The following is a 13,211-nucleotide window of genomic DNA, read 5'->3' as shown; positions in this document are numbered from 1 at the left end:
CAGTATAGACAGCTGATAATCCACTGAGCTTTGCATGCAGCTCCAGAGGCTCTGGTTCAGAAGCAGTGTAGGACATTGGTTCACCCTCTTTCCACATCCTCCATTGATGTTCACACCAGAGGTTTGCACCAGTTGTCTGTGAGCCTCTTAAAATTGTAGGATTTACTGAGTTTGTGCATTTCCCTGATGAGCAAGTTTAAAACTTTGATCATCTGATCTTAAGAGATTCCTAATTCCCCCAAATGAAACAACCACCACGAAAAGATGTGGTACTAAAGCAGTGGGCCCTATAACATTGCATTCCATTTTTAGCAAATCTTCAGAGTCATCTGGTGACCTTTATAAAATCTAGAGAGAAAATCCTGGGACCCACCTTGGACCTAGGAAATAAAAATCACGTGTGGGGACTGGGTCAGTGGTTCGTAAACTGTCTGTAGTAAAAGACCTTTTTTGCCCCCTCCTCTGATTTCTAATCTAAACTGATACCGGTACTTTTGTAAAATACAATAAAATACTAGAAAAAATATTGCACACTTGGATTTCATGGCAGCATTATATTACCACGCCAAAGAAAAATGTTGCTAAACTCACTCTGTATTTCTGTACTTATCTTGTCTGGTGCAAGTTTACTGATGGGCCCAGATCCATAGGCCACACTTTGAGTAGCAGTATTCTGGGTGGTACTGATGACCTACCAGGGTTGGGAACCACTGCTCTTTAGAACAGAAATGGAGCCTCATTGCCACCCTTTAGACAAGTCTCAAAAATTTTGCAAACAATTTTAAGGGAGTTAATGGATTCCAGAAAGTATGCATGGTCTCAAGTCTATAGATGAAGAGCTTGTTACCCAGTAAATAGTATTTTTTTTAATTTTGTTATTAAAATATCATATATATTCAGAAAAGGTTATTAATTATAAACTGTAGAGCCTGATGAATATTTCTCCAGAATCTTTCGGTTTTATGTGCCATGATAGACAATAATACAGATCTGTTATGTGGCTATAGATAGGGAAGTCAGATTTATGAACTTTTAAGGTTAGGTTGATCTGTGCTATAAAGTTACTTATCCAGACAAGCAACAGTAGATGACAGAAATAGCATCAAAGCATTTTTATGTCTAGGGGGAGATGGCACGGAGAGGAGGACACATTAAATTCTTGAGTGCTGAGTCTGGACTAGTGCAGATTAGGTGACTAGTGATCTCCTGCCTCCTGTGAAGGGTCATGATATTAAGTTGGAAACAGTTCTTAAAATATCTGATTGCCATATGGCTGTGGACCATCGCTAAACATTCATCTGAGCACTTGTGAAGAACTCAGTAGTGATGAGAATGAAGGCACTTGCTGGAAAGTAAGTGTGATGGAACCAACAACTGAAACAGAACATTTGCACTGAGCAGGAACAATAGAGAGAATGTGCAAGTGAAGGGAAATAAAACTGGAAGAAACCTTATGCCTACAGCAAAATATCCAGGTTCAGGGGTCCTCACGAGGAGGCCCACCAATGAAGCAATTTTTCAGTTGCTTGTTACATTCTAGTCAGGACAACAGGCTTTGGTTGGACCTGATGTAAGGAACTATGCTATGTACCATATAAACATTGCCATAGGCTGAAGAGCAAGAGGTCTGGGGAGCACTTATGGAAGGGGGCCTGAATGAATGTGAAAAATTTGAACATTTGAAGAGTTAGAAGCTAATAGTGTCCCTAGATAAATTAATCTGAATAGGATCTGTAGAGGACATCAGAAAGGGATCCAGTATCCATCCATCCATGCATGCATTCACGTAAATAGTTCCACTTTGTGGAAGAAGGTTGGAGTGTCTACTAAGTGAATGAGGCTGGAGTGAAGGGGTGCAGAAGAGAACTGTAGAATATGTGCCAGTGTTTGGGTGGCCTCAAGACCGAGGAGGGGAGTGTGGGTCCATTAGTGGAGAACCGCTGGGCACCAGTTACTGCTGCTGAAGACTGGGCAGGTGAAGACCTAGAGTGGAGCTGAGCTGGAGGTGGGATTTGGGGGAGAGTTAAGAAGATTGTAACAGTGGGAATGAAAAAAGAAAACCTTAGGTCTAAGAAATAGTAGGTCAGCCATGGAATTGACCAGCAGGGGACTGATTTAGGCTGTGGACAGATCAAAAATAATCATTAAGTAGAGAACCTAGTATCAAGATGAGGCTTTTGTGGGAAAATAATGAGCTTGATTTTGAACTTGTCTGAGCCTTCCCTAAGTTGCTTCTGGAAGTCTGTCTGAAATTTTGCAATTCATTTTTGCCACCCTAGAGGAATTGAGCTACAACCTAACACCCTAGCAGGTCTTGATCCAGAACTTCAAGGGGCTCCTTGAAAAGAACACATGTCAGACAAGATGAGCATCTCTCTCCTTTCTTGGTTGCCCCTGTAGTGCTTCAAAAGCTAGCATACAGTAGGTGCTCCTACCCTGCTGGGTGCCGCTGCACTCCACTGTAACTTTTCAGAGCCCTTGGTCTATTTTTTTGCTGCATGAGCACCTGTCGTGAGCTTATCCTTGGGTCTCTGAATGGAACCCGAAGCACATGTAAGAGGTTTCTAAGGAAAATCAGATAGCCAGTAAGTTTTTCAGATTTGGATTATTTATATTTTCTGCCCACCATGGTTTTCTTCAGTGCTTACCGTAAGTCAGGTAGTTTCTGGCTTAAACATAAACTTGATAGTTGTTGAGTGATTGTTACAAATGATGACTACAGATGGAGACCTAGAGTCTTTTTTAGTAGTGGTCCACTTTATTTACTGAAGCTGGACTTTCAGTTTCACTTAGTGAACATTATCTAGTTAACCTGTTTGAGGTTTTGCTTTCAGTTTAAACTGCAGGAAGATGCTTATACTTGTGGGTTATGCAGTCCCCAGGGACTATTTGTAGAAATAATTGTTGGGTATGATTTATTTCAGATTCTGAAGGCCTTCTCAAAACCAAGGAAAAAAATCAGAAGCTTTATACTCGAGCACAGCGGCATCAAGAGAAAAAGGAGAAGATTCAGAGGCACAATCGCAAACTTGGTGACCTGGTAGAAAAAAAAACCATTGACTTAAGAAGTCATTATGAGCGTCTGGCCAATCTTCGGCGATCTTATATATTGGAGCTAACCTCTGTCATTTTTCCAATCGAGGAAGTAAAGACTAGTGTGAGGTACAGTGAGTCTTTTGACTCTAGGAATAGATCAAGTTCCAAAGATCAAGTATTTTTCAAATATGGCAGTACCTCATTTATTGGGTTCATTCTGGGGTCATTGGCTTTCCCAGTAATGAAAGTGAAGTCTTATCTGCTTCAGCAAACAGTACATGCTACAAAACTGGGGAGGCAGCCAAGATGAAGGGCGGTGGCCCTCAAAGAAGTGAGGCCCTCGCTTGTTGACTGATCTGTTTGCTTAGCCTTTTCCTGGTAACTGACCACTGCCAAGCACGGGAGACTGAGTTTAGTCTTAGGCTCTAGCACATGGATACCCTCAGGAGTCATCAGATGGACAAGACAGTGGTTCCCCACCTGGATGCTCATTACAGTCACTCAGGAGCTTTTGGCAAATACAAGTTCCAGAGGACACTCCTTCAGCCCCGCAATCCATCTAGTAATATCTTTTTTTTTTTTTTTAACTACCCCCAGACAGTGTTTGATGGGGTTTAAAAACTGCTACTGAGGAATTTCTTTGCTTTCTCACTAACCATCAGGCTATTCCAGTTGAAGATTTTCCTGTCTTTTTTGGTTGCTGTCACTTTCCAGCATCCTTCCCTGGATGGTCAGTGGACCGTTAATAGTGAGGATTATTACTGTTCTTTGCTACCTCTACTTCACTGTGTCCTTTGGCTGCTGCCAGAGTGAACTTCCTAAAAGCCTAAAGGTCTGATTATTCCTTCTGGCTTGAAATCCTGCTCTCTGACTTTTACTAAATAATTTTTCATTAGTAATGGTTGGCAAATATAAAAATAAAAAGGCAGATTCAAAATAGAGCAGAATAGAAAGCTCAGAAATAGATTCTAGGGTAGCCTTTTGGGTCAGTGGGGAGAAGTTGGATTATCTGAAAACTGGTGTTAACAGACAACCAGGCCTTTGGGGAGGGAAAAGCTAATAAAACAAATATGCTAAAATAGATTTTTTTTAAGATTATTTTATTCTTTTGGTGATCTCTACACCAAACGTGGGGCTCAAACCCCTGACCCCAAGATCAAGAGTCACCTGTTCTTCCAGCTGAGCTAGCCAGGTGTCCCAGGGCTAAATTAGATTCTGAGGGACCCATATAGCAATGTTAAAAGACATTACAGTAAGCACAAACACTGTCCCAGATTTGAGGAGATTGACAATTGAATACAAAGTTGTAGAAGAGAAAACATGGAGAAAAGTTTAAATGGAAGAAAGAAGAAGTAGAGGTACATCGTGGAACTGGCAGTAGCTCCCCTGCCCTGTCTTGCCCGTCACAGCCGGGGGGCATTACCTCACAGGCCACTGTGGCGGAAGGAGACAGGGTTGAGAGAACAACCTAAACTCGGTGTAATACAGAGGCCCTTCCCAGTCTGACTGTTTCCCACCTAAATTTTTCTGACACCAGCCCCTAGCACTTTCCTGGTTGCAGCCACCACTGGACCACACAGAGCCTCTCTGCCCCACAGATGCGCTATGCTCTTTGCGCCCACTCTGACTTCCTGTCCTCTCCACTCCCCTGGCCAGCAGTTCTCAAACCGTGGTCAGCTGAGATCCTCTGAGGTGTCTGTGCTGTCAGAACTATTTCTACACTTTCTCTAGTAACGCTTTCCCTTTTTCACTGCCTAGACATTTGCACTGTGCTTCAGAAGCCATCATAGGTAAAAACTGGTGCCTTGACAGACTCCTAAGCTGTGTCACCAACTATGTACTGGTCATTGTATTCTCCCACATACTTGCATGGTTTGTTTTTTTTTTGTTTGTTTGTTTGTTTGTTTTTAGAAAAAAGCGTTTCACGTCAAGGATGCTCTTGATGAATCAATAGAAATTATATATATATATATATATTTTTTTTTTTTTTTTTAAGATTTTATTTATTCATGAGAGAGAGAGAGAAGTAGAAGAGAGGTAGAAACAGAGGCAGTAGCAGGCTCCTCGCAGGATGCCTGATGTGGGAATCGATCCTGGACCCGGGATCATGCCCTGAGCCAAAGGCAGATGCTCACCCACTGAGCCACCCAGGCATCCCAGAAGTTTTATTTTTATTTAAGTTTTATTAAGTCTTGATTCTTGTGTAGACATCTTTTTAATATACCATATGATGAAATGGGAAATATGCAGGAAGCTCTTTTCCTCCATACTGAAGTGCCATGGTTGGCTTAAGAAAAAGCACTTGAGTGAGTTGCAAGTTGAACTACTTGGTATTTTCCATGGGACACTATTTTTATTGAAAGAACAACTGCAAGACTTGGGTATTAAAGAGATTTTGAAAAGTCTGTGTTTTGCTCTGTATGTAAGCTGGTCAACAAACAGTGCCACTCTTCACTAATTTTCTTGTTTTGAAAAGTATAGATTTTTTTCCATAAAAATATGCTATGTTAACATGTAATAGGTTTATCATTTCTAAATGAATTTAAAATTTTCTCAGATTTCTAAAACAAGTAAATATCAATAGATACAACACACATACACAAAAGCTGTTTGGGGTCCTTAAAAACCTTTAAGCATGTAATAAGGGGCTTTGAGACCTGATCCTTGAGGTCCCACTCATGGTGCCATCTTCCTCACATTGGTGTGGATATCTGTGCCACAGCTGGTTTGAGCTCATCTCTGATAGAAGTACTTGCCTCTGTATATTCCAGTTAAATTCCTGCCCTTGTGTGTGCATCTCTCTGTATTCTACAGATAGGCAAGTATCCTGCATGCTCTTTAAAACCTCCCTTGAAATCTGGATGTATGTTCTGATTTCTAGAGATCCCGCAGATGTGTCCTCAGAGAGTGACAGTGCCATGACCTCCAGCACCGTGAGCAAGCTTGCCGAGGCCCGGAGGACGACTTACCTCTCTGGGAGATGGGTCTGTGATGATCACAATGGGGATACCAGCATTAGCATTACAGGGCCTTGGATTAGCCTTCCCAACAATGGGGACTACTCTGCCTACTACAATTGGGTAGAAGAGAAGAAAACCACACAGGGGCCTGGTGAGAATCAAAATAGTCTTTGAAAACTCTTAATTATGTGTTTTTTTTTTTAAAAATTGAGGTAAAATTTTACATAACAGGATGACAGTTTTAAAGTGAACAGTTTAGAGGCATTAATAGATTGACAGTGTTGTGCAGTGACCAGCTCTGTTGAGTTCCAGAGCTCCTGCATCACCCCAAAAGGGAACTCCAGGGCACAAAGATGTCATTCCCCTGTCCCCTCTCCTCCCATGTCATGGCATCCCCTACAGATGATCCCAACTTGTGATTGTTCAACTTACAATTTTTTGACTATGATGATACAAAAGCAGTACACATTCAATAGAAACCATGCTTTGAATTTTGAATTTGCATCTTTTCCTGGGCTAGTGGTCTGCCATGCATACTCTCAGGGTTCTGGGCACTGTGGCTCCTAGGCAGCTCCGTGGTCCTGAGGGTCCACAGCCTGTAGATACACTGATAACTGTTCTGTGTTTCACTTTCAGTATAGTATTCAAGACGTGGCATGAGGTATTCAACACTTCATTATAAATAGGCTTTGCATTAGATGATTTTGCCCGACTGTAGGCTAATGTCAGTGTTCTGGGCCTGTGTAAGGCAGGTCAGGCTAAACTTTGGTGTTTGGTTGTTTAGGTGCATTAAATGTATTTTTCACTTAGGATATTTCCAGTTTATGATGAGTTTATCATGACATAACCCCATCGTACATTGAGGAGGATCTGTAATTTTGTTTTCTGTAACTATAGATGTGTCTATTTTGGATATTTTATAGAAATGGAATCATACAATGCGTGGCCTTTTGTGTCTGGCTTTTTTTACATAGCATGATGTTCAAGGTTCATCCATATTGTAGCATGAATTAGCATTTCATTCTTTTTATGATTAATATTTCATTGTATGTAATGTGGGTATATTGCGTTTTATATTCAATCCATCAGTGGATTTACTGAAAACATTTTTTAGATATTTTACTTTTGAGGAGCCAATATTGCCTTATTTATATAAAAAAGTCCTCAGTAGTTAGTATATGTAACTGGTTGAGTCCTATTTTTATAGTTTGTAAAGAGCTTGTTTTAGCAGCCCTAAATGGAGATAGAAAAACCCTATAAAACCCCTATAGCTTTCTTTGGTGGAGAAAAGATTGTTTATTAAGTCATTTTCCAAATACACAGTGAGTATCTGCCCTCTGTCATGCACAGTGCTGGGTACTGGTGCTACAAAGGTGATGTCACCAAGACAGGCGTAGCCCAGGTGAGACCTCTCTGAGGAGGTGACATTGAAGTTAGGCACTTACTGTTCTGATAAATAATACATTATCAGGTCCAAGCGGTTCTGACTTTCATTTCATTTATGTTGGGTCTGTCTAGGCCCATTTGCTTAGGTTACATTCCAACAAACAACCATAAACAATGAAACATTAATTTGTGGCCATGAACATTTTATTAGTATATTAGTAAGGAGCAAAGCATAACCATCAATAATGTGATGATAAAATTATAAATCATAAAATACAAGTTCATTGGTATTTTTTGTTGAAATTAAATTTGTTTGTGTACGGTTGTTTTTATACTTTAGACATGGAGCATAGTAACCCTGCTTACACGATCAGTGCTGCATTGTGCTACGCAACTCAGCTGGTCAACATTTTGTCTCATATACTTGATATAAATCTTCCCAAAAAGCTGTGCAACAGGCAAGTAACCAAAGGTGGCAATGTCATCTTTATCATAGATCTCATGTTCCTACTGTGTTCTTATTCTAATTAAACCAAAAACAGGAATTTAAATATTAAGCCAGAAAAATGATTATGAAATACTGAGATTTCAAAAGCCTAATGTGCAAATTTGTTTCATTATCTTATAATTGCACGTGAAGTCTTTGAGGAGACCACAGAGAATTCTTACTTGGAAAAATAATTGTGGGAAAAACTAGGATCTTTAGAGGGTATGCTCATGTGTAAAAAAAACTGAGTAAATTGTAACACTTGAATACTTAAGTTTTTAAAATAAAAAACGTGGTTTAAAAATTCAAAAAAAATGTAGGGATGCCTGGCTGGTTCAGTCGGTAGAGCATGAAGCTTTTGATCTCAGGGTTGTGAGTTTGAGCCCCACATTGTGTATAGACATTACTTAAAAATAAAGTCTTTTTTTTTTTTTGAGATTTATTTATTTTTATTTAAGAGAGAGCACAAGAAAGCATGCATATTGAAGGGGGCAGGGGGAGAGGGGGAGTTTTTTCAGCAGACTCTGCACTGAGTGTGGAACCTGACACATGGCTTGATCTCATGCCCCTGAGACCATGACCTTTGTTGAATGCTTAACTGACTGGGCCATCCAGGCACCCCAAAACAAAATCTTTAGAAAAAAATGTGAAGGTTTACAGTGTACTGAGTTCTACTAAGACCTTCCTATCTCTGTTCAGTCATCCTTAAACTTCAAGTCAAGTAAATATGTATTACTATCTCTTCTGCCCTTTTAAACACAAAAGGTATACTAGGGTGTTCTGCATCTTGCTTTTTGAGTATTTAACAAATATTTGAGCCCTTTTCTGGGCACTGAGAGGGTACTGTGGTGACGAAAACATAATCCTTGCCCTCTTGGCACTTCATTCTGACAGAGGGACAGATAACAAGTAAGCAGCATGTCAGCTGCTGCTGAATCCTGTGCAGGATGTTAAAGCAGGGTGAAAGAGAGGGAATGTAGTGGCAGGGAAGTGCTTGCATATGTGAGCGGACAGCTGTGTGATGATGTGGGATCCTGAGGGAGAAGCTGTGGGCAAAGAGAGAAGGTCCTGTGGGGAGCGCAAGGGCGGCAGAGAAGGTGGAGGTGCAAACTGGGTGGGCCTTGTAGAGCCTTTGTGAGCCTCCAGCTGCCACTCTGCGTAGAGTGGACAGTTAACAGAGGTTTCTTTGTATAAATGGGCCAGGATCTCACCAGTCCCCTATTTATATTTCACAGAATAATCTTGTACATTTGTTTCAATAGCGTGCAAGTATTTGTGTTGAATAAATTTTCACAAGTGGAATTGCTTGGTCAGAGGATATATGTGTGCCTTTAAAATATTTATAGAGGTGGTGAAGTTGCTCATCATGAGAGCAGTAGTTCATCTTTAGAAAGTCTCTGTTGAGTATAACTTATAAAGAGACAAAGGACGTGAGGTATGTTATATACTTAACTGGTGCAAAATACACTCTTCAAAACAGACATTTTAACATAGAATTTCCTCAAAATAAAATACAACTTTACAAATTGTATGGTTTTTTTTCCCAGTGAATTTTGTGGGGAAAATCTCAGCAGACAGAAATTTACTCGAGCAGTGAAGAAACTGAATGCAAATATCCTTTACCTGTGCTTTTCTCAGGTATGGAAAATATGCTGAGAGCTCATTTTTAATGTGTTACATGGTTGAAAATATTAATCAGTTTTTTGCTTTTTCTAGCATGTAAACTTAGATCAGTTACAACCACTGCATACTCTCAGGAACCTAATGTACCTGGTCAGTCCAAACTCTGAACACCTGGGCAGGTAAGAATGGCGTTTGCTTTTTTCTAAGTGGTGGTGCTATGAGTACTTCTGAGTAGAGTTGTATGTGTCAGCAGAGCCTCTTCCTCACCCCCCACAGACTCCAGAAAAAGACAAAAATAATGTCTTACACAGAAGGAAGGAGTGGCTAATCATATTGAACCTTTATGGTCCTTACATAATAATTTTTCAGATAATTAACATCGAGCATTTTTAACACCTAAAATGAAATAGAAGAACCCAGATGTTCTGGAGTGCAGCCGCCTGTGCTGTCCTTGAAGCCCAGGAGCCATTTCTTTGAATCCACATCTGTTTCTTCTCAGCTGTGTAGTGTTTGCCCCCTTTCCTATGCATTTTCTTTCATGCCTCCTCCCATTGTAAGAGATCTTCTCAATTTTCTTTTGTCTATCTGGCCACCATTTATTGGAGATAAAGGATATTAGAAGCTTATAGAGTGAAGTATTTTAAAATCCATTAGCTAAAAAATTGGAGTCAGTAACAAAAAAGACCATCTCTTAGCCCAAAAAGCATGACACAGAGGAAGCTTTTCTTTAGTTCCATGCAAGTAACTCCTCTCTGAGTACTTAGCCTTTTCCAAGCTCTTAGCGGTCTCTCCATATATCTTGAGAGAGGACTTGGTTAATGTATTTGCACTTTTGAAAGAGGACAAAGAAAATAAAAGGCCCTTTCCCATCGTTCATTTGTTCATTCCTTTTACAACAGGAACCAAGGCTCCAGGGGTACCCCTTCCACTGCTCGGCTTCCTCCACATTGCAGTGAACTTCCCGTGGTAATCTGCCCTTAGCTACTGGCTTGTGTTTCTTTCCCTACCTGAAACTAACTTTCCTGGGACATAGAACCCTTTGGAAAAACCTGTGCATTCTCTCCAGGGAACTGCGCACACACTTAGAATTTTGTGCCGCTTTATAGGGACTTCATTTTCCTTGTCTCAGATTCCAGTCATTAATTCACAAACCATACAAACGTGTTAGAAATCCATCCCAGTTTTAGTGGTTGATTTCTGTAGGTTTGCTTGCCATCCTCTTTGTACCTTTTTTGTAAAGAGTTCAACATTAGAAAATTAATCCTTAACAAAAAGAACTAGTAGTTACTGAGCCAATATTTATTGACCCTGAGCCAACTATCTGACATGCCTTAAATCATAGGTGGGATGATTATGCTTATTTTACAGAGGGGGATAGTTAACTGAAGCTTAGCATAGTCAAGTAATTCATGCCCATGATCACAGAGGCAGTAAAAGTAGTAGAGCCAGGGTCGCAGCACACATCTGACTCCAAGAGTAGTAGATACTCATGCTTTTAACCAGTACACACTATTTCATCACATTAACAGATTAAAAAAAAAAAAAAAGATGAACCTGATAGATGCCAGAGAGCAGAAAATAAATTTCAGTTCCCATTAATAATTAAAGAAAACTACTTGCAGATCAAAAATAGATAATTAGTAAAGGGTATCTATCATAAACATACAGAAAAGACTATACTTAATGACATGTTCCTTACATGGATGTTTAATAAAAGCAAGAGGATGCCTGTTGTCACTGCCAGTTAACATCGCTCTGGAAGCCTAGGTGAGGCAAAACAGTTTTACAAAGAAGTAAGGTATACTTATATGGGAAAGAAAATAAAATAAATTGATGTTGTTGTAGAGGGTATGATTGTTGAATTGGACATCCAAAAGAACTTGCTTTCTCACATGCTGACAACTAGCTAGAAGATGTAATGAGAAAAGGGTCCCCATTACTGTAGCAGTACAAACTATAAATTATATAGGAATAATCTTTACAAAATATATGCAAACCATGTAAAGAAAATATGAAACTTGAAGACACCTCTTTCTTGAGTGTCTGCCAGATACCATACGAAGTGTGGGACTGAATAAAAGAGGGCCTGAGGCAGTGAGAGATCCTCAGGATTTTCTAGGATCGGAAGGCTGGGTATTATAAAAATGCTGCTTCTCCCCAAAAGGGAAGCGTGATCAGAATTTGAACAGATACTTCATGGAATTTTGACAGGCTAATTCTGAAATTTAACTAGAAGCATAAGCTGCAAGGAAATTTGGGAAAGAAGGGAAAAGGATGGGCTTGGCCCCTTTGAAAACATAGCATAAAGGTAGTTAAAACAAGGCGCTGTTAGCACACAAGTAGGTGGAGCAATTAGACGAGGAGAAGAGAGTCCAGAAACAGGCCCTGTCCATGCAGGGAGTATAACATGTCATAGGGGGGCATGTGGAACCAGATAATAATAGATTGATAACAGGGCTAGGTGGGTATTCATACAAGGACAGAGCTGGATGCATACTACATTCCATATAGAAAAATAAATTCCAGATGATAGAAAAGGCCTTATTTTATTTAAAAAAAAAAAACAACCCTGTAAAATAGGAGAAAAGATAATGTTTTATAATCACAGGGTGGGAAGAGAATTACCATGCAAGCCACAAAACCCAAAACTCCATGAAGGGGAAGGAGTTACATATTTTACTGTGTAAACTCTAAAGGCCTCTGGTAAAATACCAGATACCATAAAGTTAAGATAAGCAACAGATATGTTTTGCAGCCTGTACATCAGACAGTGGATTAAAGTCTAGACTACTTAAAGTTTCAAATCTGTAAAAGAAAGGCAGACCTAATAGAAAAATAGACAAAGGATTAATCCAGGGAATTCACACAAAAGAAATGCAAGAAATCAGTATTCAAATGAAAAATATCTTCAGCCTCAATTAAGAATAAAGAAGCGGAATTCAAAACAGCTTTCCAGTTTTCACACAGCAATTGGGCAAACATGGAAAGAACTGCTGACATCCAATACTGGTGGTGGTTCAGAAAAATAGGCCCTCTTCTTCGAGGGGTGGATTTCTTTGGAGGCTCTGAGGTTTTCTTTGGGCTTGCCCTTGAGTCAGCTCTCTAGTTAGGGTAGGGGTCTGTGCAACAGAAGCACACACACACAGCAAGGCTCATTACATCCAAGTTGGTGGTCTGTGAGCCAGGAGGCTAGGAGCTAGAGCTTCAGAAGTCCCCTTTCGCATGTGCCTCAGTCAGAATCAAGGCTGTCCAGAGATTGTTACTGGAATCTGGGTGGGACTTCCTATTTCCATGGAGACCAGCTGAATTGAGGATCTCATCCAGAATCCAACGTAAACCTTTTTTTCTTTGAAATAAATCCAATCTTGCAAAAATATTCAAAATTGCAAAAAATAAAAGTAGTGTAAAGACATACCCTTTACCCCAGACTCACCTTTGTTACTGTTTAACCCTATTTGTTTATCATTTGTGTATCTGCATAAAGACACATTATTTTTTCCTGAACCCTGTGAGGAGGGTAAGTTACATACATATATCATAGCTCTTGACCCTTAAATACTTCTCAGTGTATTTCTTAAAAATAGGGTTATTTTCCTGCTTAACTACAGTACAGTTACCAACATGAGCAAATTTCACATTGATACAATACTTTAATCTACTGCCCATCTGCATGTTTTGTCTGTGGACCAGATTAGCGTCCTTTATAGCATTTTCCTCTC

At 39.9% G+C, this 13,211-nt stretch overlaps 1 protein-coding gene across 1 annotated transcript in view; it reads left to right on the top strand.

Annotated features, from left to right (window-relative positions):
- Positions 1-13,211, top strand: part of ATG14 (autophagy related 14) — a 36,659-nt gene that overhangs the window by 17,524 nt on the left and 5,924 nt on the right. The window contains exons 5-9 of the mRNA XM_026000644.2: positions 2,925-3,162; positions 5,918-6,147; positions 7,723-7,840; positions 9,417-9,507; positions 9,586-9,671. Of these exons, the coding sequence (XP_025856429.2) occupies positions 2,925-3,162; positions 5,918-6,147; positions 7,723-7,840; positions 9,417-9,507; positions 9,586-9,671 (763 nt within the window). The remainder of the gene's footprint in view (positions 1-2,924; positions 3,163-5,917; positions 6,148-7,722; positions 7,841-9,416; positions 9,508-9,585; positions 9,672-13,211) is intronic.

The sequence above is a fragment of the Vulpes vulpes genome, chromosome 6 (assembly GCF_048418805.1).
Source record: "Vulpes vulpes isolate BD-2025 chromosome 6, VulVul3, whole genome shotgun sequence".
Taxonomy (NCBI): Eukaryota; Metazoa; Chordata; class Mammalia; order Carnivora; family Canidae; genus Vulpes; species Vulpes vulpes.
This window is presented reverse-complemented; position numbering and strand designations above follow the sequence as displayed.